The sequence below is a fragment of the Egretta garzetta genome, unplaced genomic scaffold (assembly GCF_000687185.1).
Source record: "Egretta garzetta isolate BGI_Z169 unplaced genomic scaffold, ASM68718v1 scaffold326, whole genome shotgun sequence".
NCBI classification, from domain to species: domain Eukaryota; kingdom Metazoa; phylum Chordata; class Aves; order Pelecaniformes; family Ardeidae; genus Egretta; species Egretta garzetta.
The window spans coordinates 3,445,360-3,465,887 of NW_009260026.1; the positions used below are offsets into that span (position 1 = coordinate 3,445,360).

At 48.3% G+C, this 20,528-nt stretch overlaps 1 protein-coding gene across 1 annotated transcript in view; it reads left to right on the plus strand.

Moving 5' to 3' along the window:
- Positions 1-7,390: 7,390 nt before the first annotated feature.
- The window catches only part of LOC104128112, a 15,582-nt gene continuing 2,444 nt past the window's right edge, over positions 7,391-20,528 (plus strand). The window contains exons 1-5 of the mRNA XM_035896325.1: positions 7,391-7,505; positions 9,153-10,889; positions 16,658-16,832; positions 17,606-17,810; positions 18,249-18,871. Of these exons, the coding sequence (XP_035752218.1) occupies positions 9,322-10,889; positions 16,658-16,832; positions 17,606-17,810; positions 18,249-18,871 (2,571 nt within the window). The 5' untranslated portion in view covers positions 7,391-7,505; positions 9,153-9,321. The remainder of the gene's footprint in view (positions 7,506-9,152; positions 10,890-16,657; positions 16,833-17,605; positions 17,811-18,248; positions 18,872-20,528) is intronic.

The window sequence follows — 20,528 nt, forward strand, 5'->3', positions numbered from 1 at the left end:
TACATCTCCCCAGAGAGGTCCTGCATTGTGTGGTACCAATAAGGGACACATTTCTTCCCTTAGCAAGTTACGCGCAGTGTGTGCTGTAGGGAATTGCTGCCAGGAAAAGATGGGGTCGGATTTGCCGCACAAGTAAGGATAAATGTGCCTCTCTGGGGTTTGTTTGCACGGGGCTGTGGCACTGAGAGACACTTTACATTGCAAATAAGCAACTTATCCTGCAAACCTGCAGGGAGTTCAGAGCAAAGCAGGAGGCTCAGGGGCCAGGAAAGGGGAATGGCAGGCTAAACTGCGATGAGAGATAAAAGACATGTCATATAATTCTGCTAAATGGTGAGTGAAGGGAAATTCTTGGCGAGTGTAAATTAGCATTGACAAGCTATACTGATTTACACCCAGCTTATGGTCTGGCCAACAGTCTAATCAGCTGAAAAGCATCAGCATCTGAAAGGGAGGGTGTTGTTTAGAGAGGCGGGTGGGAGGGGTTGGGTATTGAGGAATTGAAAATGTGCTAAAAAGAAGAAAATAAATTCTCCTAGGTAGGGAGAAGCTTGTGATGTTCCTTAGGGCTGACCCAGAGGCAGAGCCTGGCTAGCTGTACCAGTTCTCTGTTGTGACTCTCACTGCCTGGTAGCAGATAACATGTAGCACTGGACCTTCTGAGGGCAAATCCCTCAACTGAGACAGCTGATTGGAACAGTCCTCCTAGATTTTCTGTAGAAGCATTGCTAGTACTCATAGTCAGAGGAGTGGGAAGTGTCACTGCCTGTGGCCATTCACACCCCAGCCAGGACTGCTGACGCTACTGCCATCCAGATTTCCTCATGCCGAACCTGCCTCTGCCAGCAATATGCCAAAGTGCCTAACAGCTTTGGGATGTGACCAAATGAGGTAGGATGAGATCATCCATCTTGCTCACCCTCCTGAACACCTCCTTCCTCCCCCAGGCCTTTCTCTGAGCTCACTGATGAGATGTGCATTGCTGACTTGGAAGGACTCTGCTCCTCTGCCTTCCATCAGCTTTGGGGGGTGCTGGACTAGGTCCCAGTGCAAAGTTAATGAACTGAGATCAATAGAGTTAGGTTGGGTTTTGGTTTTTTTTCCCCAGTAGGAAGATGAGAGCCAGGGTTCATCTTGCCTTGTTGGAAAGACCAATGCAGTAGGCCCCTAGTGCACTCAAAGTTGGAGGTTTATGTCTGTGCTGCAAAATACATCTTTCTGGTAAAAGGAAGGGAGTAGAAACTTTTGATATACACCTTATTCTCAGAATTAATGTGTGATTTCTCTTCTCTGCCCTATACATTTTAAGGATTGGGCTGGGACTCTTGGGGCAATGTTAGAACAAGGAATTAGGAATCCCTTCAGCAACCCTGATTGATCCAACTGTAGAGGACTGTTTTTCTGTTGTCTTCCCAGGACAAGTGGAGGCAACATAACAGGACATGTGAAAAGCTTTGCCTGTTGGTTATGTATTGCCAGTCTAGCCAGGAGTATTTCCACCTTAAAAAAATCCAGCGCCATGACTCAGGCCCTGCACATCATGAGATTAAATCGTGTGTTAAAATGATGTTAAAAAAATGCCTGATTTTTTTTTTCATTTAGTGTGACTTGGCTTTTTACATCTTTCTTGCCAGAAAGTGAATGAAAACTGTGAGTTGAAAAGCCAGTCTTCAGTGAATGCTGGAAGAAAACATTCAGCTGAGTGCTTAGGTGAAGGCTCTGTTGATCCTCATCACATGCTATAAGGGCAAGGGGGTGGCCAGCTCTTTCCTGCTACTGGCTTGATTCACTTTTCTCTCTCAGTTCTCGCATTCACCTAGCACGATGTGCCCCCTGATTTTTTTGCACTGTCCCCCCTGCCTTCATAAAACACATGCGGAGGATCAAGATGGTTTTAGATGATCTGAGATGTAGTTCCCCACCTCGTCAGCTGTCTGACGCAGACATGCTCTGTGCCTGCTCTTTCCAAAATTATCTGCTACTGATCACTGCTGGAGATAGGCTGCTGGGCTGGCTCACAAAGGCATGCCTAGCAATTGACTGAGTGTTGGCGGGGTTGTACTGGGGGTGTACCTCTTGTCAGCTGGAAGCCAGAGGAGGACGGTCTGGAGCTGGCACTGGGAAGTTATAACTGATGTTGGACCCTTTGCTGGGGCTGAGCTTCAAGTGACAGCCTTGACCTGTTCTGCTCCTCTTGCCCCAAGGAATAATTAATTTTCTTATAGCCATATTGTGACCATTTTCTGCAGTTAGTGCTGATGTTGTATCTATGCAGAGTAAGAACTTGGAGGAGGAATGGAGGTGCCAGGCTGTAAAGTGGGCTCACGTATGGCTTTGTACTTCCCAGATCTCACGGGGTGCTGGATAGGTTTTCCTGGCTCAGGTTTGCCTCCAAGAATTGTGTGTGTCTGAGTCAGGGAGCTTGAAGCCAGGTATGGAGCAGAGTTGGAGGCTGTGCGCAGCTCATGCCTGTTCCTCACGAGGCTAATAGTGCTTGCTCTGTGTGTGTGCCAGGGCCAAGGTGGGTGGTGGGCAAGACCTGCTCTGCATGACCCAAAGGCATGGGAATCCTTAGTCCATGGTGTGTACACAGGGCAAGGAAAACCACCTGGTCCCGAACACCAGCTAACTCAAGCTAAGCATTGGCTCTGCTTGGTTACAAGACCCATGGGGTCTTTCTCCAGCTGTAAGAGGGGAGCAGAGCGGCTCATGGTGTTACAGAGGAGTGCAGGATCTATCTAGATGCACCCTACAGGTTCATTGGTTCTGGGTGTGATCTGTCCCAGGAGCAGACTTTATTGCAAATAGGACTTTCTTCCTCCTGAAAAGGAGTCATCCAAAGGAGCTTTGTGGCCATCCAGGATGTTGACTCACTGAAAACTTGGCAGGTGATGGGCGATGCCATCTCCTGGGATGCTTCACAGCCAATGCTGCCAACCCAGCTGGGGCACACAATGGGGGTGTCACACTGGTGTCTCCAGGAGTGTTTGTTTGCAGTAATGCACATGCTCAGCCTTCCTTTGCCGCAAGGTCAATGCTAGTCCTCTCAAGCTCCATTCCCTGTGCTGCATTGTCAGCAGGACTGTTGGAGAACTATTGTCCAAGAGATGGAGTGGTGCATTGGTGAAACAAAAGGGGGGTACCCTTTCCCAAAGCAAGGAATTAAGAGGGAATGCAGGTCACCTTGAAAGTATGCTGCACTGGAATGCCTGCCCTTAGAGGCAGGCTGGAAGTATCATGTCATCACGGCCTTTCTGAAGGAGGAACACGAGAAAAACACCATGCTGTGACAAAGAAGGAGAAGCTGATCAGACTTAGCAGCCAGAAAAATTCATCAAAGGTGCTTCTGCCAAGTGCACAGATGTGTGGAGCAGTAGGGCTTCTCAGGTGAAACCTTTAATGTCAATAAAGCAAAGTTCCCAAACAGCTTAAAAACCCCACAGAAAGGGAGCCAAGAATGCTTAAGACCTTCAAGTGATTCTATAACATTTTGAGATTAGCTTTTCCACTGTCTTGAGACTATTTAGGAGCCGATCTGACCAAAATAGAAGTTCATGTGAAGTTATGGTGATTCCTACACTCTCCCTGGTAGATCTGTATGTACCATAGCAGGATGTTCCCATGATGATCAACAGATAATGTGGACAGATTCTTCTCTGGCACATCTGGCTGGCACATGTATGCCTTTGGGCTGCTCTGATCAGCCAGCCCTGACCATGGCCAAGACCAGTTCTTTTTCTGGAGGCCATGGTAATGGTGGTGATGCTTCAGAAGTGGTACCTGTTAAGCAGCAGCCACAGATGGGCTGTGTAAACTTGTGTTGAATGCAGTGGGATGAAGGAAGTGTTGGGGAAGCAGGAAAAGAAAACAGGAAATGGTTTAGATAACTTTTGGGGCTGTACCTCTCCTGCTGTAATTAAAAGACACTATATAAGCCATGTTCCTGTTAGAGCTGCTAGGACAAAAACCCCCAAGAAATATCACTACAGTCACCTAATCATCCTATTGTGTCAACTAGTTCCTGCAGCACAGCTCTGGTTAAGTGAACAGCTAAGAAAACAAATACAGCCAAGGCACCTTTATTTTTCTTGTGAACCTTTAACTTGAAAAAATAGATGTATCTGGCATTCTTTCCCTTGAGGTTGTTGGTGTTCTGCTAAGCAGATGGAGTGATGTGCATGACATGGCAGTAGACAGATCATGCTGTGTCCGTGAGGTTTACTGTATCAGATAAAAATCTCACAGCAGTATCATAGCTTGCTAAAATCCTTTGTACAGCTCTCTGAAATGTGCCTTTCACATCCTTCTAGCTAGTTAGATCTCTGAAATAAAAGAGACAGTGTACTCCAGAATAAACCAACCCCTGTTCAGTGGTGCAATTTGCAAAACCCAGTGCAGAGAAATTGGAATAAGACCTGAAGGTTAGTTTAATCTCTTATTTCAAGATGGAGTAAGGTGACTCCAGTTATTCCCTTCCCCTGGAAACAGGAGTTTGCTGTGATGGCTGTGACTCAGAAGTTAATTTGCTTGTGACTGAGATGTTGTAAATGTGGAGAGTGGAAAATGTACCAGACTCATTTGATCTCTCTGATCAAGGCAGGAGAGGCCAGACAATAGCAAGCTGCTTGCCACCATCTCATGGAACAACCTTCCCTGTTTAACAAGTCTATCGAGCACCCTTGCTGCAGTGAACTCTGCAAAGCAGCACTTGGCCCTGCCAGATTTGGTGGCTTCTTTTCCTGAAACCTTTTGAGGCTCTGTGGTCCCCTGTCCTGATGTCCCTGGAGTCCTTGGACATGACTGGTCCTCTCCACAGTGCTTTTCACCAGCACTGAACAACTCATCCTGTGCCTGCCTGCTTCATCCTGATACTTTGGGGCTTTGCTAGGAAGGTCAGCCAGGCGGAACAGTTCTTACGTGTATGGGAAGGAATGATTTATCCTTCAAGTCTTAATCCTTGAGAAATAAGTTCTTTGGGGGGATTTTGCAGGAAAATGAAGGTTAGTGGCAAGTCTCCAAGCATGCGCTTATCAGAATAGTGGAGAAGTTGATTAAACAGAATCACAGGGTAGAAAATAAGCTGAGCACACGATGCCTTTAGTCTTACACTCACTTAAGGCGTGAGGCTCATAACCACCGGGAGCTTTTCAGTCCCTGAGCCAGGGAATAGGCAAATGTTGCACAGACAGCATGATCAAAGAGCAATGATGTGCCATTCCCATGGCGGCAGCCAACACTAAGCTCCTTTTTGCTGTTTGGCCTGGAATAAGTCAGCATTGGCCTGCAGGATTGCTGGACTAGAATAAAGCCCTAACTTTGGGGAAGTGTGACAGGACTGCCTGGAAGCACCCAGGTGGGTAAATGAAGGAGTGCAGCATCAACCCACAGTGCTCACATACACCAGGGAGCAACAAAGAACTGGCAAGTCCCTGCTTAACTGGAAGAGAACTTAGGGAGCATTAGGACTGCTGCGTACCTTTAGGAGAGGGTGAGTTAGGACCCTGAGTTGGGTCACCATGTGAGAGATCAGCATTTAGTTCTCTCCATTGCCTCACACTTTTGTGGCGTTTCCTAGTTTCTGTACCTGAAATCACCTGCTGTAGCTATAGACTGTAGTTATAGCTCTGAGGTGGTGGGAGGACAAACTCTTCCATGTTGCTGTAGTTCCCAGTGTTTCTTTGATGGTGACTGTGTAAGACTGCAGCTAAATATTCTGTACGTACAGTAAGCCTGCAAGGATGTGCTGAAAGATCATCTTTAGCGTATCAACCATAAGCATTTTAACTCAATGGGTTTTTTCTGTCTCCATCTCGTGCTCTCCTCCAGCAGAGGACCTAGCACATGTTTGTGATCATGTTACTGAGCTGAGTGTGTAGACATGTGCTTTATATTATAGCAGTGTCACTGACCTGACAAACGCAGGCATCTGAGCTGAAACTGTGATGCTGTTGCTGTGTGCCATGAGAAATGGAGTGCAAGGACAGGGGAAGGAGGGATAAGGGCTCAGTGTTTCCTGTTACAGGCCAGGTCATAATTACCTGGTGTTTTAGAGACCTCTGCTTTCTTCCTGCTCCAAGCATCCCTGGGCAGGGGGGGAAGCAGGCTGTGCCCCTTCACAGGTCATGACTCGGGCAGCGGTCGGCCTGAGTGATCAGCAAAATTAAGCTTTGCTACCTGACATGCTGTGCACAGCCTCAGGGTAGTGACATGGGAAGAAAGGGGAAGATTAGAAGAGTTCAGGAGGAAAGAGATAGTGCTTTCAAGGATGGAGTGATAGGGGAGAAAGGTGCTTCTGTCCAAGCTGGCTGTTACAAGATCTCCACAGGTGCCTTGCAGGCATGAGACAAAACAGAGCTCACCAATTTCTGAGGCTCCCCCTTGCTGCAGCCAGGGCACAGAACCCCCTTGCATGCCCACCTGTGAGCTACATCCACATGCACCTTTGCTCTGAGCTCTCCTGAGAGTATCAAAGGGACCTCCCATGTCTTAGAGAAAAAGTTACTTTTTAGAGAGAGAAAATTCAGCTCTGATGGGTGACAAAGATTAAAATAAATTACTTGGAAACAAAATTCCCCTCTTCCTCCACTTAATCCAATAATTTTTGGTGTCTGCCTACATGTCAGCAAACTCTGCACAGCCTCCTCTGGAAAGCCTCTGTCTCCTGCTGTCTCTCACAGCTGGCTCTGGCTGTTCTCTGTCTTCTCTGAGTCCTCTGCTCTGCAAACCTGCCTCTGCTGCCCCTCTCTGTCCCTGAGCAGGCAGGGGCCTGTGGCCACCCATGCCTGGTGTCACTGCAGCTGACCTGCAGCCCAAAGCACTGTGGACCCTGGCAATAAGTTTCCACCTGAAGAGAGACTGTGAGGACACAAGCAGTGGTTGTATTTTCAGTGCTGTCCTGTCTGCTGGTGAAGGGAGTAGCCACAGACAGTTCCCACCCCATCATTTCTGTGCCTCTGCTTCCTTGCTTTTCTCATGACTGCTTCTCCCTTTGGCTGTGCGCTTTCTTCTCTGTCTGGCTCGCTCTCACACGCACACACCAGCGCTTGCCAAGCAAGCATGTAGCCCAGGGACCGGCCTCACATGGGCCTTGGTTTCTCTTTAGCCCTTCCTGTATGTAGCTCCCTGCCTTGGGCAAGGACCACTTTATTCTCAACTCCCACTACAGCAAGGGTTGTTTTCTCTTTCTCCTTGGTCTGAAGGCAGAGTGCAGAAAGCATACGATGGCTTTTAGGCCCGTGGCTGTGACCGGGTCACAGATCAGCCTGACAGGCCATGGCATCTCTCATTAACAGCACTTTCTCACAGGAGCCCTTCAGCACTACCAGGAGCCCTGTGCCCTACGCAGTGACTGGCTCTCACATCATCTCATTCTCTCTTTCTTGACAGATGATGTTATAACCTATGATCACAGAAAGTCCTGATCCTCACGTTTCTCTGCTGTCACCTGTGGGCTCCTCCAGAGCCATGAAGAAGGGGGAACTCCAGCCCCACCATGAGAAGACTGGGTGAGAAGTGCCTATGGCATCTTGGGGAACAGCCACACCTTGAGAGCTAGTTTTAATTTTTATTTTTAGCAAGTATGACAGACTGAAATAATGTTCTCCATTCAGCGGTGATCTGTGGAAGCAGCTCTGCCTTCCCTCTCTGGGATTAGATTAGAGATAGTTTCATTAATGCAGGGAAAGTATGTTAATTTGAATCACTCTAAGCAAAGGGTAAATCAAGCTACCAGTGAGTTACCAAAATTGGCTTCCAGGAAATACACTGCCTCAGACTTCTCAGGTGAAAGAAGTCTGTTGGTGCCTCACACAGTTAGATGCCTGAGGTTTCTTAGCCTTCAGGGAGTAACAAGCCTCTTCGTTCCACTCCTGGTCAAGGTGGCTGTGCTGCCTGAATGGTTGGCAGTGTGTGGAGAACAACCCAGCTGCACTACAAAGCAAACAGTCTGGGCTGTAACTTACATGGTCCTCTCTTGCTTTACCAAGACCTCTTGCTGGGTAGTCAACCTGGTTGGTTCTTGTCTGGCTATTAGAGACTAATGCCCCACCATCCCAGCTATAAGTTGCCTGTGAAAATCTCAGGCTAACCCCATATCCCCTGCCCAATCTTGTTCTCCTTCGCATATGGCACTCACTTGTTCCCTTTGCCTCTGGTTGCCAAGGGAGGGAGTAGGCAGGGCTCTAGCAGACACTGATGTCTTGTGTGACTGCTGGCAAGTCCACAAGGCCTAAATCCTTAAGAGAAATTTGTAGTCTCTCCATTCAGTGTAAGGAGGCACCTTCCACTTCCAAGGATGACTTAGACCTACATCCTGCTGGCCCAAACTGAAGTTTTGGGATTTAATTCTCCATATTGCTCTGAACATGTGTTTTATTCCCTGGGCATTACAATGCTGAACACAGATCATAGGAACAGTCATGGAAACCCCACCTTCTCTTTCTGGGCCTCTGCTGAGCTGTCATGGGGGGTGATCTTTTGGGCCTGTTGCTAAGGGGTCAGGAGGGTGCGTTTGTGAAAGCCTGTGAGGTACCTTTGTCTCTGCACTGGGAAGACCTTGGAAATGCTTGGCTACCAGTCACTAAACCATATGCATCTTCCCTGTGAAGGGTAAATCGGAGCATTAAGGGGCTGCAGGGTAACTTGCAGGGACAAAACCACCACCAGTCAGCCGCCTTCTTCCTCCTTGCTACTTGAGCCTTCCAGGAGACCACCCTGTCATGTCCTCCTTTCCCACCTCCAGCCTCCTCCTTAACCCACACATTCTTGTCTGCACCCCATTTGAGGGAAAGAACCTCACTATCTCTTGTAAACCTCCCGTCTCCTTAGCGCTGCTGTGTGAGTAAGCTGAGCCTGCAGCAAGAACTTCTGAGCATTTGTCACTAGAGTTGAGCAGTGTTATTGTGAAGGGTTGCTGAGGGCAGGTAGGATAAACCTCTCTAAATTCAGATGGGAAGTGTAAGGCTGCTGTTGGCTTCGCTAGAGATGGAAAAGATTCCCTGCCCCAAGCCCTGCAGCTCATCACCTAGTTATGCTGCTCTGTTTCTACCCAAGCTGTAGTTTGGCTTCTGCGTTCCCTGGAAGCAGACCTGCTGTTGCATCCTGCGAGTCATCACCAGGCTGCTTCAGTAACTCATCTTTCCTTCCATTCACAGGTCTTCTACGCATGGCGACTCAACCCATGTGAGAGCTCTCTTATGTGAGTACCCAGCAGCACACTTTGCTGTCTGTGGTCTGTGGACATTGACTGGCATCTAAGCGACACCCCAGCTCCCTCCTCTCCCCCTAGACGCCACTGTCTTAGAGCCTCCATGTGCATTTGCTATGACATACATCAATGTTGATGAGAGACAGGAACACTGCCGGGTGATCTTGAGCTGCCAAAATAATCAGCTCTGTGCACAACATGGCTTAAAGGATTTTTCGGTTAGCAGCATGCATCCACTAAGGAACCTAGACACTCATATTTTTTCTGGGGACTTCCACACTCTAGACTCCTGCCACACAGGCAAGGCACCTTTGGCCAGTCCTGTGGAAAACCGGATGTATCGGAGCGTGGAGAACCTTCACTGGGCAACAATTGCTGACTCTGGGCTTTATTCTCACTGCCGGAGCCTGGATAACGAGATCATCTTTCGCTATAGAGGCACCAGTCAGTGGACAGAAGGCTGTGTGGATGTGGCCCCAGTACAGAGCACATCGGACTCCCTGGGAAACCTTTCTCGCCATGCTAAACAGACATCTCAATCAGCACAGAACGTGCTCCTCCCTCCCTTTGCCAAAGTGCCTCAGTGGCTTTTCCCTTCTGCAGAGGAAAGAGCCCTACATGGGGATGCCAAAAAAGAGCTGAAGGAGAAGCTGAGGCTGCACAGCAGTAAGGTGGCAGAGCCCTGCAAGCCAGTGCGTCCACAGGTGGCCCTGCCTGACCTGATGGCCCAGGAGTTTTTTGAATGCCAGATGTGCCAGCAGTACAAGAACGGTTGTGCTGTCAACTGCTGCACGGTTTTGGTGGAACACACTGCTCGCAGGCACAGCCTCACAGGGAGGCAGAGACTATGTTTTGCACACAGGATCATCAGTCCAGAAGACATCAAGCAGGAGGCTCAGAGGAGGCTTCAGCTCCAAAGGCAGAATAGCTCTCCCAATTTGCCCCTTCAGCATGCTGGGGAAAGCCACGAGATGGTCAAATCCAGAACAGCAGAAACCCTGGAACAATATAGTGGGGAAACAGATGTCAAAGCCGCATTGGGACAGAGCAAGAAAGGCCGCTGCAAAGGAAGGCTCTACATACCCACCTTTGAGGAATTCAAGCAAATGAGAAGTAAGGAGGCGCATCCATCTGCCAGCAGCAGTGGGCCAACAGAGTGCTTGAATAAGGGTCTTCCTGCAAACCAGGCCCTGGAGGAGAACAGTAAGAACGTCTGTCCAGAAGCTCTGGGGACCAAAGGTGTGAATGAAGCTGCCACAGCAGAGGATGATGACGATGTATTCCATGAAAACCACACCTCTGCTGGCTTTTCCCAATATCCAGCCGCATGGGATGGTTTCAGAATGAGCAGCCCTGAGGTGAAGGACAGAACCTTCCAGATCTCCAGCCCGGATCCCATGTCCCCGGTCCCCATTTGCTCTAGCCCTATTCCACGATCACCTTTGCAGGCAGTAGCAATACACAGAGCTGGGCAGGAGATCTCCAGTGATGAGCAGCAGAAAGGAGAGACAAGACAATTAAATGATGTCCTCCACCTTGCAGGGCAGTCACTGGCTTCTGAAGCCCAGTCCTCTTGCTGTTCATCGCTGCTGTTAGAAGCCACAGACTTATCCAGCTATGGAGCTAAACTACAAAAAATGAAGGATGAATTCATAGGTTCGGCCCTGGAACTTATTAAGAAAAGGTAACATGCTCTGTGGGGTCACCTGAAAGTAGTTCCCTTGTTAATGATCTGGTCTCTCTCCTGATAATGTACATTTAACTCCAGTAGCATAAATATGCTGTTGGCAGAGCCTTTCGTCTTAGGGTCTCTGATAGCCACATGGACGTGTCTTTAAGCTGTTGAGCTTAAACTCCATCTTTGTGTGGTATTAAACATCAAAAAGCATTTTCATCTAGACTTTGCCTTTTTGTACACCTTAATTCTGTCCAGACAGCAACCACTACTAGTTCTGACACCCAATTTCCCACACATTTTATTTATGTAAGAGATGGTTGAAAGGTCTTTTTTGGTTTTTCTTTTAACATCTGTTAGAAGTAGAGGACAGCAGAGGGATACAAAGTACTAATATGATTCCTTTCAAAAAAGATGTAGAGTCTGTCCCACCACTGCAGGACATGAACTCAGATGGTGTGACATGCAGCAGCAAGTGCTTTCACTTGCTGCCTGTATGTAGTGAACTGGCAAACAAATGAGATCACGATGGCTGCTATGAGTCTTTAACCACCCTCTGGAGACCAGCGCAGGCAGCGAGTGAAAGTACTTGCAAATACTGTCCTTCTGCCAACTCAGACAGCGTAAGTAGTGACAGAAAATACTTGTGTAAAGCTTTCCTCCCTCTTCTTCAGCACCTTTTCTGGGTAAGATGTTCACAAGGACTGCTTTCTCTATCCTGGTTTTGGACACTTGCAGTACCTTCTTTGTGCCAAAGAAACAGGACTCCCTTTCTATGCAAACAGGTGGCCCAACAGGAATCAGAAAAGTTCTGGAAGCTGGGAATTTGGGGCAGTTATCACTGTCTTATCACTAGATAAGGCTGATGGGAAAAGGAGGAGTACACGTTGGTGGAGTGGTTTGTTTCCATATGGTGTTCAGGATTGGCTTTGCCAAGAATTACATTTGACTCGTTTCCTGACTGCTTCTGACATCCACAGATGCGGTGTGTGAAATGCCAGGGCATCAGCCTTGTACACTGACATGGTATTTCTGGAATGCTAGAGCTCTGAGGCTGGACTCAGGTTTTAGAGGACGGTGACTTCTGCAAAGGAATGAGAGTGATCTGAAAGAATTTCTGTGGAGCTGAACCTCCCCATGTGACAAGCAGAAATACTTTGCAACTTTATAATCCAAAGGGAAGTAGGTAGTGTCAGAGCCCTAAATGCTTCCTTCAGCTGTCCAGCCCAACCTTTGTGCTTTTGTTCTAGAGTGTGAAAACCCAACAAAGAAACAGATGAGAAAGTTATGGTATGCAGCCATTTTCACTGAGTAGGCTATTTTTATCATTGATGTGAAATGAAATACATGGAATGGCACAAGTCTTGAGTAAGAGCATAAGAACAGCTGTCTTTGGGCAGATCAAAGGTTTGACTACTATCTGCAGCCCAAGGTGCATGCATAGCAAAGTATACAGGAACAGGGTAGTGCATATATATATGATCTTTCTTCCTACTACTTTCCCAGCCTCCAAACACTTTCTGCCCAGGGCCTTTATGGTTTCAATGTGGTTTCTGTGCTTTTAATACTCACAGTAGTTTTTGGTTCTGTGAATGTATTCAGTCTCCCTTGTTGGATTTGTTAAAATACATGAGGTGATTTTATTAACACCAAAATGATAATTGATCTAAAAATGAGAATGGTAGTGGTTCCAGTATTAGAGAGCTTGTTTCATGTGAAGGAGCCACCCTGGCCTGTTTATTTTCCATAGTAATAACAATTAATGGTAAAGGTTGTCATTTCTTCAGGATAGCAGGAGGAAGACAAATCTGTTGGCAGTGCCAAAATACTGGTTTGTGGGAAACTCCAGTTTTCTTTATCTGGAAATTCCTCAATTTTCCATCATTCTCATCCAAGACTGTAAGGTGCCTGCATATTCATTTACAACTCAAGCTGATTCTCACTGCAGAGGTGGGAGACTTTGTCTGGATGTTTTGGGGCTTAAATTATGATTGCTGACATTCAGACCACGTTTTTTCTAAGTCTCAAATGAAATGAGCTGAAAGCTGGGGATGTGGTCCCATTTCCACAGTTACTGAGCTCAGCAAGCCTTTGGTAGAGATGTTGTGATGGAGCATCACCGAATAAGATAGCTGAAATTGTCCTCTTTCTAGTGTTTCTGTGCAAGTGTTACAGTTTTACAAAGCAGTTTTGTTGGTAAGTTAATTGCCTCCCTAGTAATTAATAGCTAATTAATTACAACTCATTCAAATGGCTTAATATTTCATCAGTGAAGATTTGATTTTCAGCTTCATAGTTATGGCGGCATTAGGCCCCTCATAGGTCACTGGATACCCTTAACTTAGGCTGTAGTCCTGGCAAGGAAGGGGTGTTGAGATCTAGGTGGAAATCCTATACTCATTTCAATATATAGTCTACTTTCTGAACTTGTTTAAGCAGTGAATTGTTCAGGATGAGGACATATAAGGGCCTGGGGTTCCTGTCTGTGAAAGGGGGGACAATGTGACAACAGAAACCTGCACAAAGAAGCAAAGGACAAGAGTAAGAAAGAAGGCTTCCTGAAAAGAGGGATGTGGTGTATTGGGGATGACACCAGGATGGTGGGTACAATAATTGCTTCCAGTAGCAGAGGACTCCAAGACTGGAAGGCAAGTGCCAGCAGGGAAGGAGTGGACAAAAATGTTTCCATTAGTCAGAAGGAGTCAGGAACATGTGGAAAGGGCTGAGAACTGTGGACCTGGACAATGATGCAACTTTGAAGAAGAGACTGTGAAGGAGAGAGGTGCATTTCCAGTTGTCGCTTCCAAGAGATTCAGAGATGATGGTCCAGAAGTTTAGGAGGGCAATCAGAAAGAACCTGTCCTCCCTGTGCTGGCCCAAGCACATCATCTGTCTTGGAGGCAACAGGAAACACTGACACCAACCCCAGGCAGAAAACTCCTGTCCCAAGAAGTGATTTGATCCCACAGAAGGAAACATGCCAAAGTCCTCCTTCTGCAGCTCCACATGAGAGCAGAGGGGACTGCTTGAGCAGGCACTGGTGTAGACCTGTTGGCAGCCCAGATCTCTGCCTGGGAGAGGGGACTGGAGGAGCGGGTAATATCCCTTTTTCTGGCAATGTCCCCTCTTCCTCCTAAGCCAGGGCAAATGTTAAAGGAGCAGCCCTAAGTTTTGGTTCTACAAAACTGATTGTATTCTCCCTGTTTTGTTGACATCCCTCTGATCACACCACTTGTGTGGTGCACAGTGACTGGTCTGTGGAGCAGCACGTACTCCCACACGGCATGGCCAGTACCTCATGCAGGAGGGATCTAATCACAATTAGAAGTAGAGTAGTCAAACCAGGGATGAAGTAATCTCCTTTCACACAACATGGGTTCTGTATCGTTGCCTTTCTTACCTCTAGCTGACCAGATGTGAGGAGGGTTGAATTTCTCAGTCTCCAGTCACACTTCCTTAGCTCAGCTCTCTGGTCAGTACTGGCTCTTATTTCCACTGCAGGTCATGTCAGGAGATTTTTTTTTAAAATATCCCTATTGTGTTTATGGAAACCACAATAAGCAATGGCATCTGGTCTGCAGACCTTATCAGCAGAGAGCTGCTGTCAGCTTCACTTGGAGGAGCAGTCATACTCTGGAGTACTTTCCATGTTTAAATGGATGATCTTGAAGCACTGGAAAAATTACAAATGAAAACTCAGCTTCTCTCTGAGATGATGGTCTGTGTGGTGGGAGGTATAATATTCTTCTGACCTTGGACACATCCCATTGCCTCTCTGTGCCTCAGCATGGTCCCTTCTTTCTGCATGTTTCAACCAGAAGCTGTTTAAGGAGGAACAGCTTTTGAGAATGGTGGTTTTCCGGCAGTGGCAGATCCTCTTCAAGAGCTTTCTTGGCCCTTAACCTCTGCCTTCCCTCCCACAGGTGTGCCCAGCTGAACTGTTCATACTTTACACAACTCAGTGAAACATCGGTGAAATGATCTGGCTGGGAATACCTGAGGGCGGATATTTTTTGAAACCCAGATAATTTCAAGACTGATTTTAGATCATGGCCACACAGACAGTTACACTGGACCGGCTGAACGAGTGGTACCCCAAATGTGGCTGGGGACACAAGGGAGGAAGGAGACAGGAATCTCTTAAGCCAGACTGGGCCAGGACAGTACCATGGTGGGACCACAGCCTTGCTGCGTGCCTGTTCTCCTCTTACTGCAAGCCTGTAAGGGGATAATGCAGTCCATACCACAGACTGCTCCATGACAGCACCGATGTTGGCATCCCATTTCTACAGGCTGGCGAGAAGAGGCCTGGAGGGGTCAGGTGGCGATTCCAAATCCACATGGCAGGGAGTTAGCACAGCAAAAAGTAAAAGCTAGGAACCTGCTGTTAGCACTGTGCCATTGCTACAGAGCCATGGCTAAACCCTTTTTAAGTTGTTAAATCCTCTGGTAGTGTCAGCTGGGACCTGGAAGCATAAATGTAGGAAGATGAAAAAGCATCAGCTGGAAAGTTGCAAACCAACTTTTCTGGCCTGACAACAGAGCCAGTTTGTGTTCTGGGAGATTTGTTCCCTCTTCAGTGATTTCAGTATTGGCTGATGGTTTGTTATCAGAGCCAACTGTCATTCATTGTAAGGAAAATGCCCATCTGTCTCATGTATTTGCTTGTAGCTGGCAGCGTTGCAATTGCACATTAGCGGTATGACCTACCAGCATAAGTTCACCTTTAAGAAGCAGCAGATTTTTGTCATGGGAGATTTTTGTTCAACATAAAATACATGCATAACCTGAAATATGTTCCAGGCATGGGCTTCCTCTATGTACAGGCATCCATATCCAGTCCTGACAGCCTTTCTTTTTAAAGGAATCCAAGCCCATAAAAATTAAGTAAGCCCAAAAAGAAAAATCAGTATTCTTCCGAGCAGGCTTCATTATGCATGGAAATAAGGTGTCTTAGAGTCTGTTAAAAAAAGGTATCACAAATAGTATCACGAACTACAGCCTGTCAACTACTCTGTCAAGTCAGTGGTTTTGCATCAGACTGTGGCTGTCTGGAGAGGTGGTGTTGCCTACAGAGAGGGGAACATGGGGCTGGAACAGGCTGCCTGTATCAGCCAGGCCAGGCCCTTGTTAGCACCAGACAGCCGTGAATAAAAGCGTCCCAGAATTGCCAAGTGAGAACAACAGACTCAGCCAATCTTTTCAGGACTGCTAAGTGCACCAAAAGGCCTGATCCTGAGTTCACCGAAAACAGAGGGAATCTTTCCAGTGGTTTCAGTGGGCTTGGGATCATATGAGATGAAAAACAGAGGAAAGCTCCTTTAATCCTCTAATCTCTTCAAAGTATTATGGTTTTTAGCAGGTGATTTTCTAACAGATGAGCAATATGGTTTCTGTGTTGACAACATCTCTTTAAATAGCAGCAAATATGGATATGGCCTACTTAGAAAGAGGTTTTTCTGGTCCCTATGGGAAAACCTCATGTTTTATGGACACAAAAATACCCTGTGAACACCCGAGACTTGATATCCCAGACTGATGCTGCTGGCGCGAGTGCAATTACCTGATTTGCACTGCTATAATTGATCTGTGTTTAGACCCCCTGAAACACATGCACAGCCATCCATGCCAACCAGTCTAGATTCCTGCCTGCACTTTCCATGAACTGTTGCGGCTGGTTGTTCAAACCTGGGCTTGCTGCTCTGTCTCATCTGTGTCAGGAACAGCAGCTGAACTGCATACGTGACGTTCATCAGAGTCTGCTTCTTCCCCTGCAGCTGCAATGCTGAGACTGCTGCCAAATCCCCCGCCAAGGGACAGTGTGATCTGAGGGAAGCTGATATCCCACCTCCGGAGGACAGCCAGCAGCCCACAGCGATGTCCATGGCAACAGAGACCTGGAAGGACAAGCCAAGCAATGAGGCATCCAGTGACACTCCACCTGCAGGGAATGTAAGGGAAAGGAATTCCCCTCTCATCTTGGGCATGTGTTCAGGATTTTTTTTCTTGTCAGAAGCTCTAATGGATCCTTCATTGTAGGAACTGGGCAGGCTGAGAACCTGGGATCTGAAGTCTCACCAACTCCCTTGAATGATTAAACTCTGTTAGAAGCATTTCTAGTGCCTTTTTTGTTACAGTTAATGAAACAGGAGTCAGTTTTATGCCCCTGCCTATCTGCCACTGCATCTCTTGCAGGGAGTTCAGCAATAACCCCTTCATGGCTTTTTCAGTGTGCTATCAGCCCCTCATTGCTGGACTGCCTGGGAGATCAGACAGACTCCCTCCTAGTCCCCAGCTGGTCAAACTGCTAATGTAGGTAAGGCATAGAGGCTGGAGTTCTGACCCTGCAGCGCTGAAACGTTCACAGAACAGAGGCAAGCTAGCTCAGATCCCTGTAGCACAGGCTCAGCACCCCCTTTAGGCCCTTAGCCAGGACTATGCTGTTGACTTCATGGTTATTTGACAGCCATGATCCAGCCACCGTGGAGGCACTGTACTCATAGCTACACAACAGCAAAGGGTGAGGGGTCCTTCCTGTTAGGACTGAGCAAGACAGAGGGACCTGGGGGGAGAGATTTCCTAATGATCATGTAGCAGAGCTGCATTTACAATCCCACTGCTGATGTGTTTCCTTGTCTCTCTCTTGGCAACTAAAGTCCAGTGGCTTCAAACCAGGTGCTGCTTTGACCATCACCTTGCTCCAAACCCACTTGCCTTTCTTGCAGACCCCCAGTCCTGGCTGCCGCCGATCCAGCTCTGACATCGTCCATGAGAGCACGGATGGTGCCAAGGCCCAGCGGGAGTGCCGGCTACGGCCACACTTCAGTGACCCTATGCCGACAGACTCAGTGAAAAGGAAGCAGCTGGAGCTGAAGATTGCAGCTGCAGCACGGCAGCATGCACAGAAGCGCCGGCAGGAGCGAGACTATGGTACCCACATTCTGCACACTCAGAGGGGGCTGATGGGCCAGATGCTGAGCCCTGATATGCTGGTGTAAATATGGAGTGACTCTAATGACCTGGGGAAGAGAAGCATTCTGGGGTTGACCCAGGCATGCGAGAAATTGCGATCTACTTTCCTGTGTCTCTGCCCCTGCCTGGCAGATGGCAGGGGAAGTGAGAGCCCAAATGAGTTCAGAGGTATGGGCAGTGCAGGGATGACAGGCCCCGGGCTGCACCTGGGAGCCATTTACTTCTGACTCTTGCCAGTCTCAGCAGCAAAACAGAAGGGGAGACAGCTAACAGCCCTGCTTTCACCAGATCTAACCCCCCACGGGGTTCCTACCACTCATGGTTGTGCCAGCCTGAGCTCCTCAGGTGAGTTCTGTGCAGCTGGCAGTGCCTGTAATGATTTGTGTCTGTTCTCAGGTCCAGTGGTAGCAAAAGCCAACCTTGGCCATGGTGGCAGCTTTGATGAGACCCGCCGTGCCCCACGTGGCTCCCTCCGCTCCAGACATCACTGGACCAATGTCAGCAGCCTGAGCACGGACAGTGGGATTGTTGGTGTGAACGATGTCCGGGATGACTTGGATCCCAGCAAGGCCACCCGGACCAAGTCAGCAGATGTGGAGAGGGCAGATAGCGGCATTGGCCAAATGGCAGCCAGAAAGTGGAGGAACAGGGCATCTGAAACACTGAGCTCCCTGCAGGCCTGGGAAGCCCACCGTCCCTGTACCGACTGTGGAGAAAGGGACCTCCCGGTGGAGACAGATGCGCAGAACTGCAATCAGAGGCGGGCTGACCTCTGCGAGAAGTGCCGCAAGCGCAGGACAGAGCGCAAGGAGTCTGTGCTGGAGTTTGTCAACACGGAGGCCAGCTATGGAGAGGACCTGCGCATCATCAAAGAGGAGTTCTACCTCCCCATGCAGGCGGCTGGGCTTCTGAGCCAGGAGCAGCTCCTGGGCATCTTCAGCAACATCCAGGAGCTCATTGACCTCAACGAGAACTTCCTGGAGGTACTCCAGGAGGAGATCGATCAGGCCTTCGACCAGGTATGATGCCGCATGCTCTACAGGGGCCAGACCAGGCAGAAAGGAGTAAGTTTTGCATTAGTGAAGCAGCACAGATGGAGCAGGGGACCAGGAGGTAGGACTCCCGGCTTCTGGTCATCTGCCCAGTCCCATCCTCCCTCACCTGTTACAAAGCAGTGATTTCTGTAGGCCTGTGCCAGGTTACAGCTGCTGGCCTCACTTTCTGCTGTGGTAATGCCACTGATATTAGCAGGCCATCAGCAGTCTAGCTCATTTATCCCCTTAACAGGATCTAACTGTCCCATTACCAAAGTTAGCTTTAAGCCATGTAGCTTGGACACTGATAAGTGTGTGACAGTGGAGGCACAGAGCTCAGCTTGGTCTGGCCCCCAGAGAGATGGAGGGGACCAAGCTCACAGGCCACAATCTTCCCTAGCCCTGAGCTGGCTCACTTTGGGCTGGCTTGGGAGTATTTACCTTGGGTTGCAGTTTATTGCAGCTTGCCTCTAGGCTGGCTGCAGGGCAAGGCAGCACCGGCTGCTCCCTGCTCTGGTGACAATTGGCCCTTACAGCTCTGTGTACCAATTGCTTCTACTGATGCACGCTACCTTGTACAAGGGACTTTCCTACCCCATGAGCGTGGTGGTCAGAGGGCAGAGAAATAGAAATAAGACTCTAGAGCAGCAGACAATCGTTGTAAAGGACACATAAACAGCTCCACACCCTCCTTTCTTCAAGAAACCAAAATCTGCTTGTTGCTGTATCAGTCTCACCAGGATGTTTTTTTCTCTAGAAAACACATCCCTCCTTTCCCTCTCCAAAACCCTGCATGTCAGACTGAGCGACACATGTCTCAAAAACTGGCACTTTGACAAGCACCCTCATGTCCCTGGCACAGTGAAGACAGATGTGCACTGTGGGTGTGATGTCCCCTGTGAATAATTTATTGAGACAGTGGCTTCTACAAACAGACGTGGGTTTCCCTATCTCCCCCTCCATGTTGCCATTTGCAGTCAGAGCTCAGTACTGCACCAAAAAGCCACCAGGAGCCAGAGAGCTGCTCCCTCACTTGCTGCTCAAATGAGTAGTGATTGCAGAGCATGTCAGCATACACCTAGACAAAGCTAAGAGCATTATGTGGCACCAGATTCTTACTATTTCCTTATTTTATTACACATACAGAAATCAGAGAACAATTTCCCATGACATTTATTTTTCACTTCAGCATGAAAGTAGCCAGTAAGAGCACCACTGAAGGAGACTGCTTCCCAGCCAGACCAGTTGCTGAGAACAACTGCAGAAGTTTTTAGGTGCCATGTCTGGTACCTGAGTTACAGGCCTCCTCTGCCCATTTGCTCCTAAATGCTCCCTATTAGTTTATGCACTGCTGCATTAGCCTTGTGGCAGACCTGCCAGCAAGAAAGGCCCCACGTCACCCTCCAGTCTAGCAGGCTCACTCCGGCCTCTGGCCTTTGAGTCCCTGCTCCGGTGAGCTGGCTAAGCCCACAGAAGCAGAGAAGATGTCTCTTTATGTGTAGAAGAGCAAGCAGTTAGACCAGCTTTCCTTCCCCTCCACACACACTGCTTCCCCCTGGACCTGCAGGAACTGCCTTTCCACCAGGAAGGGTGACACCAGTTCCACCTTTGGTCTGGTGTTCACCAGACCCTGCAGTGGGTT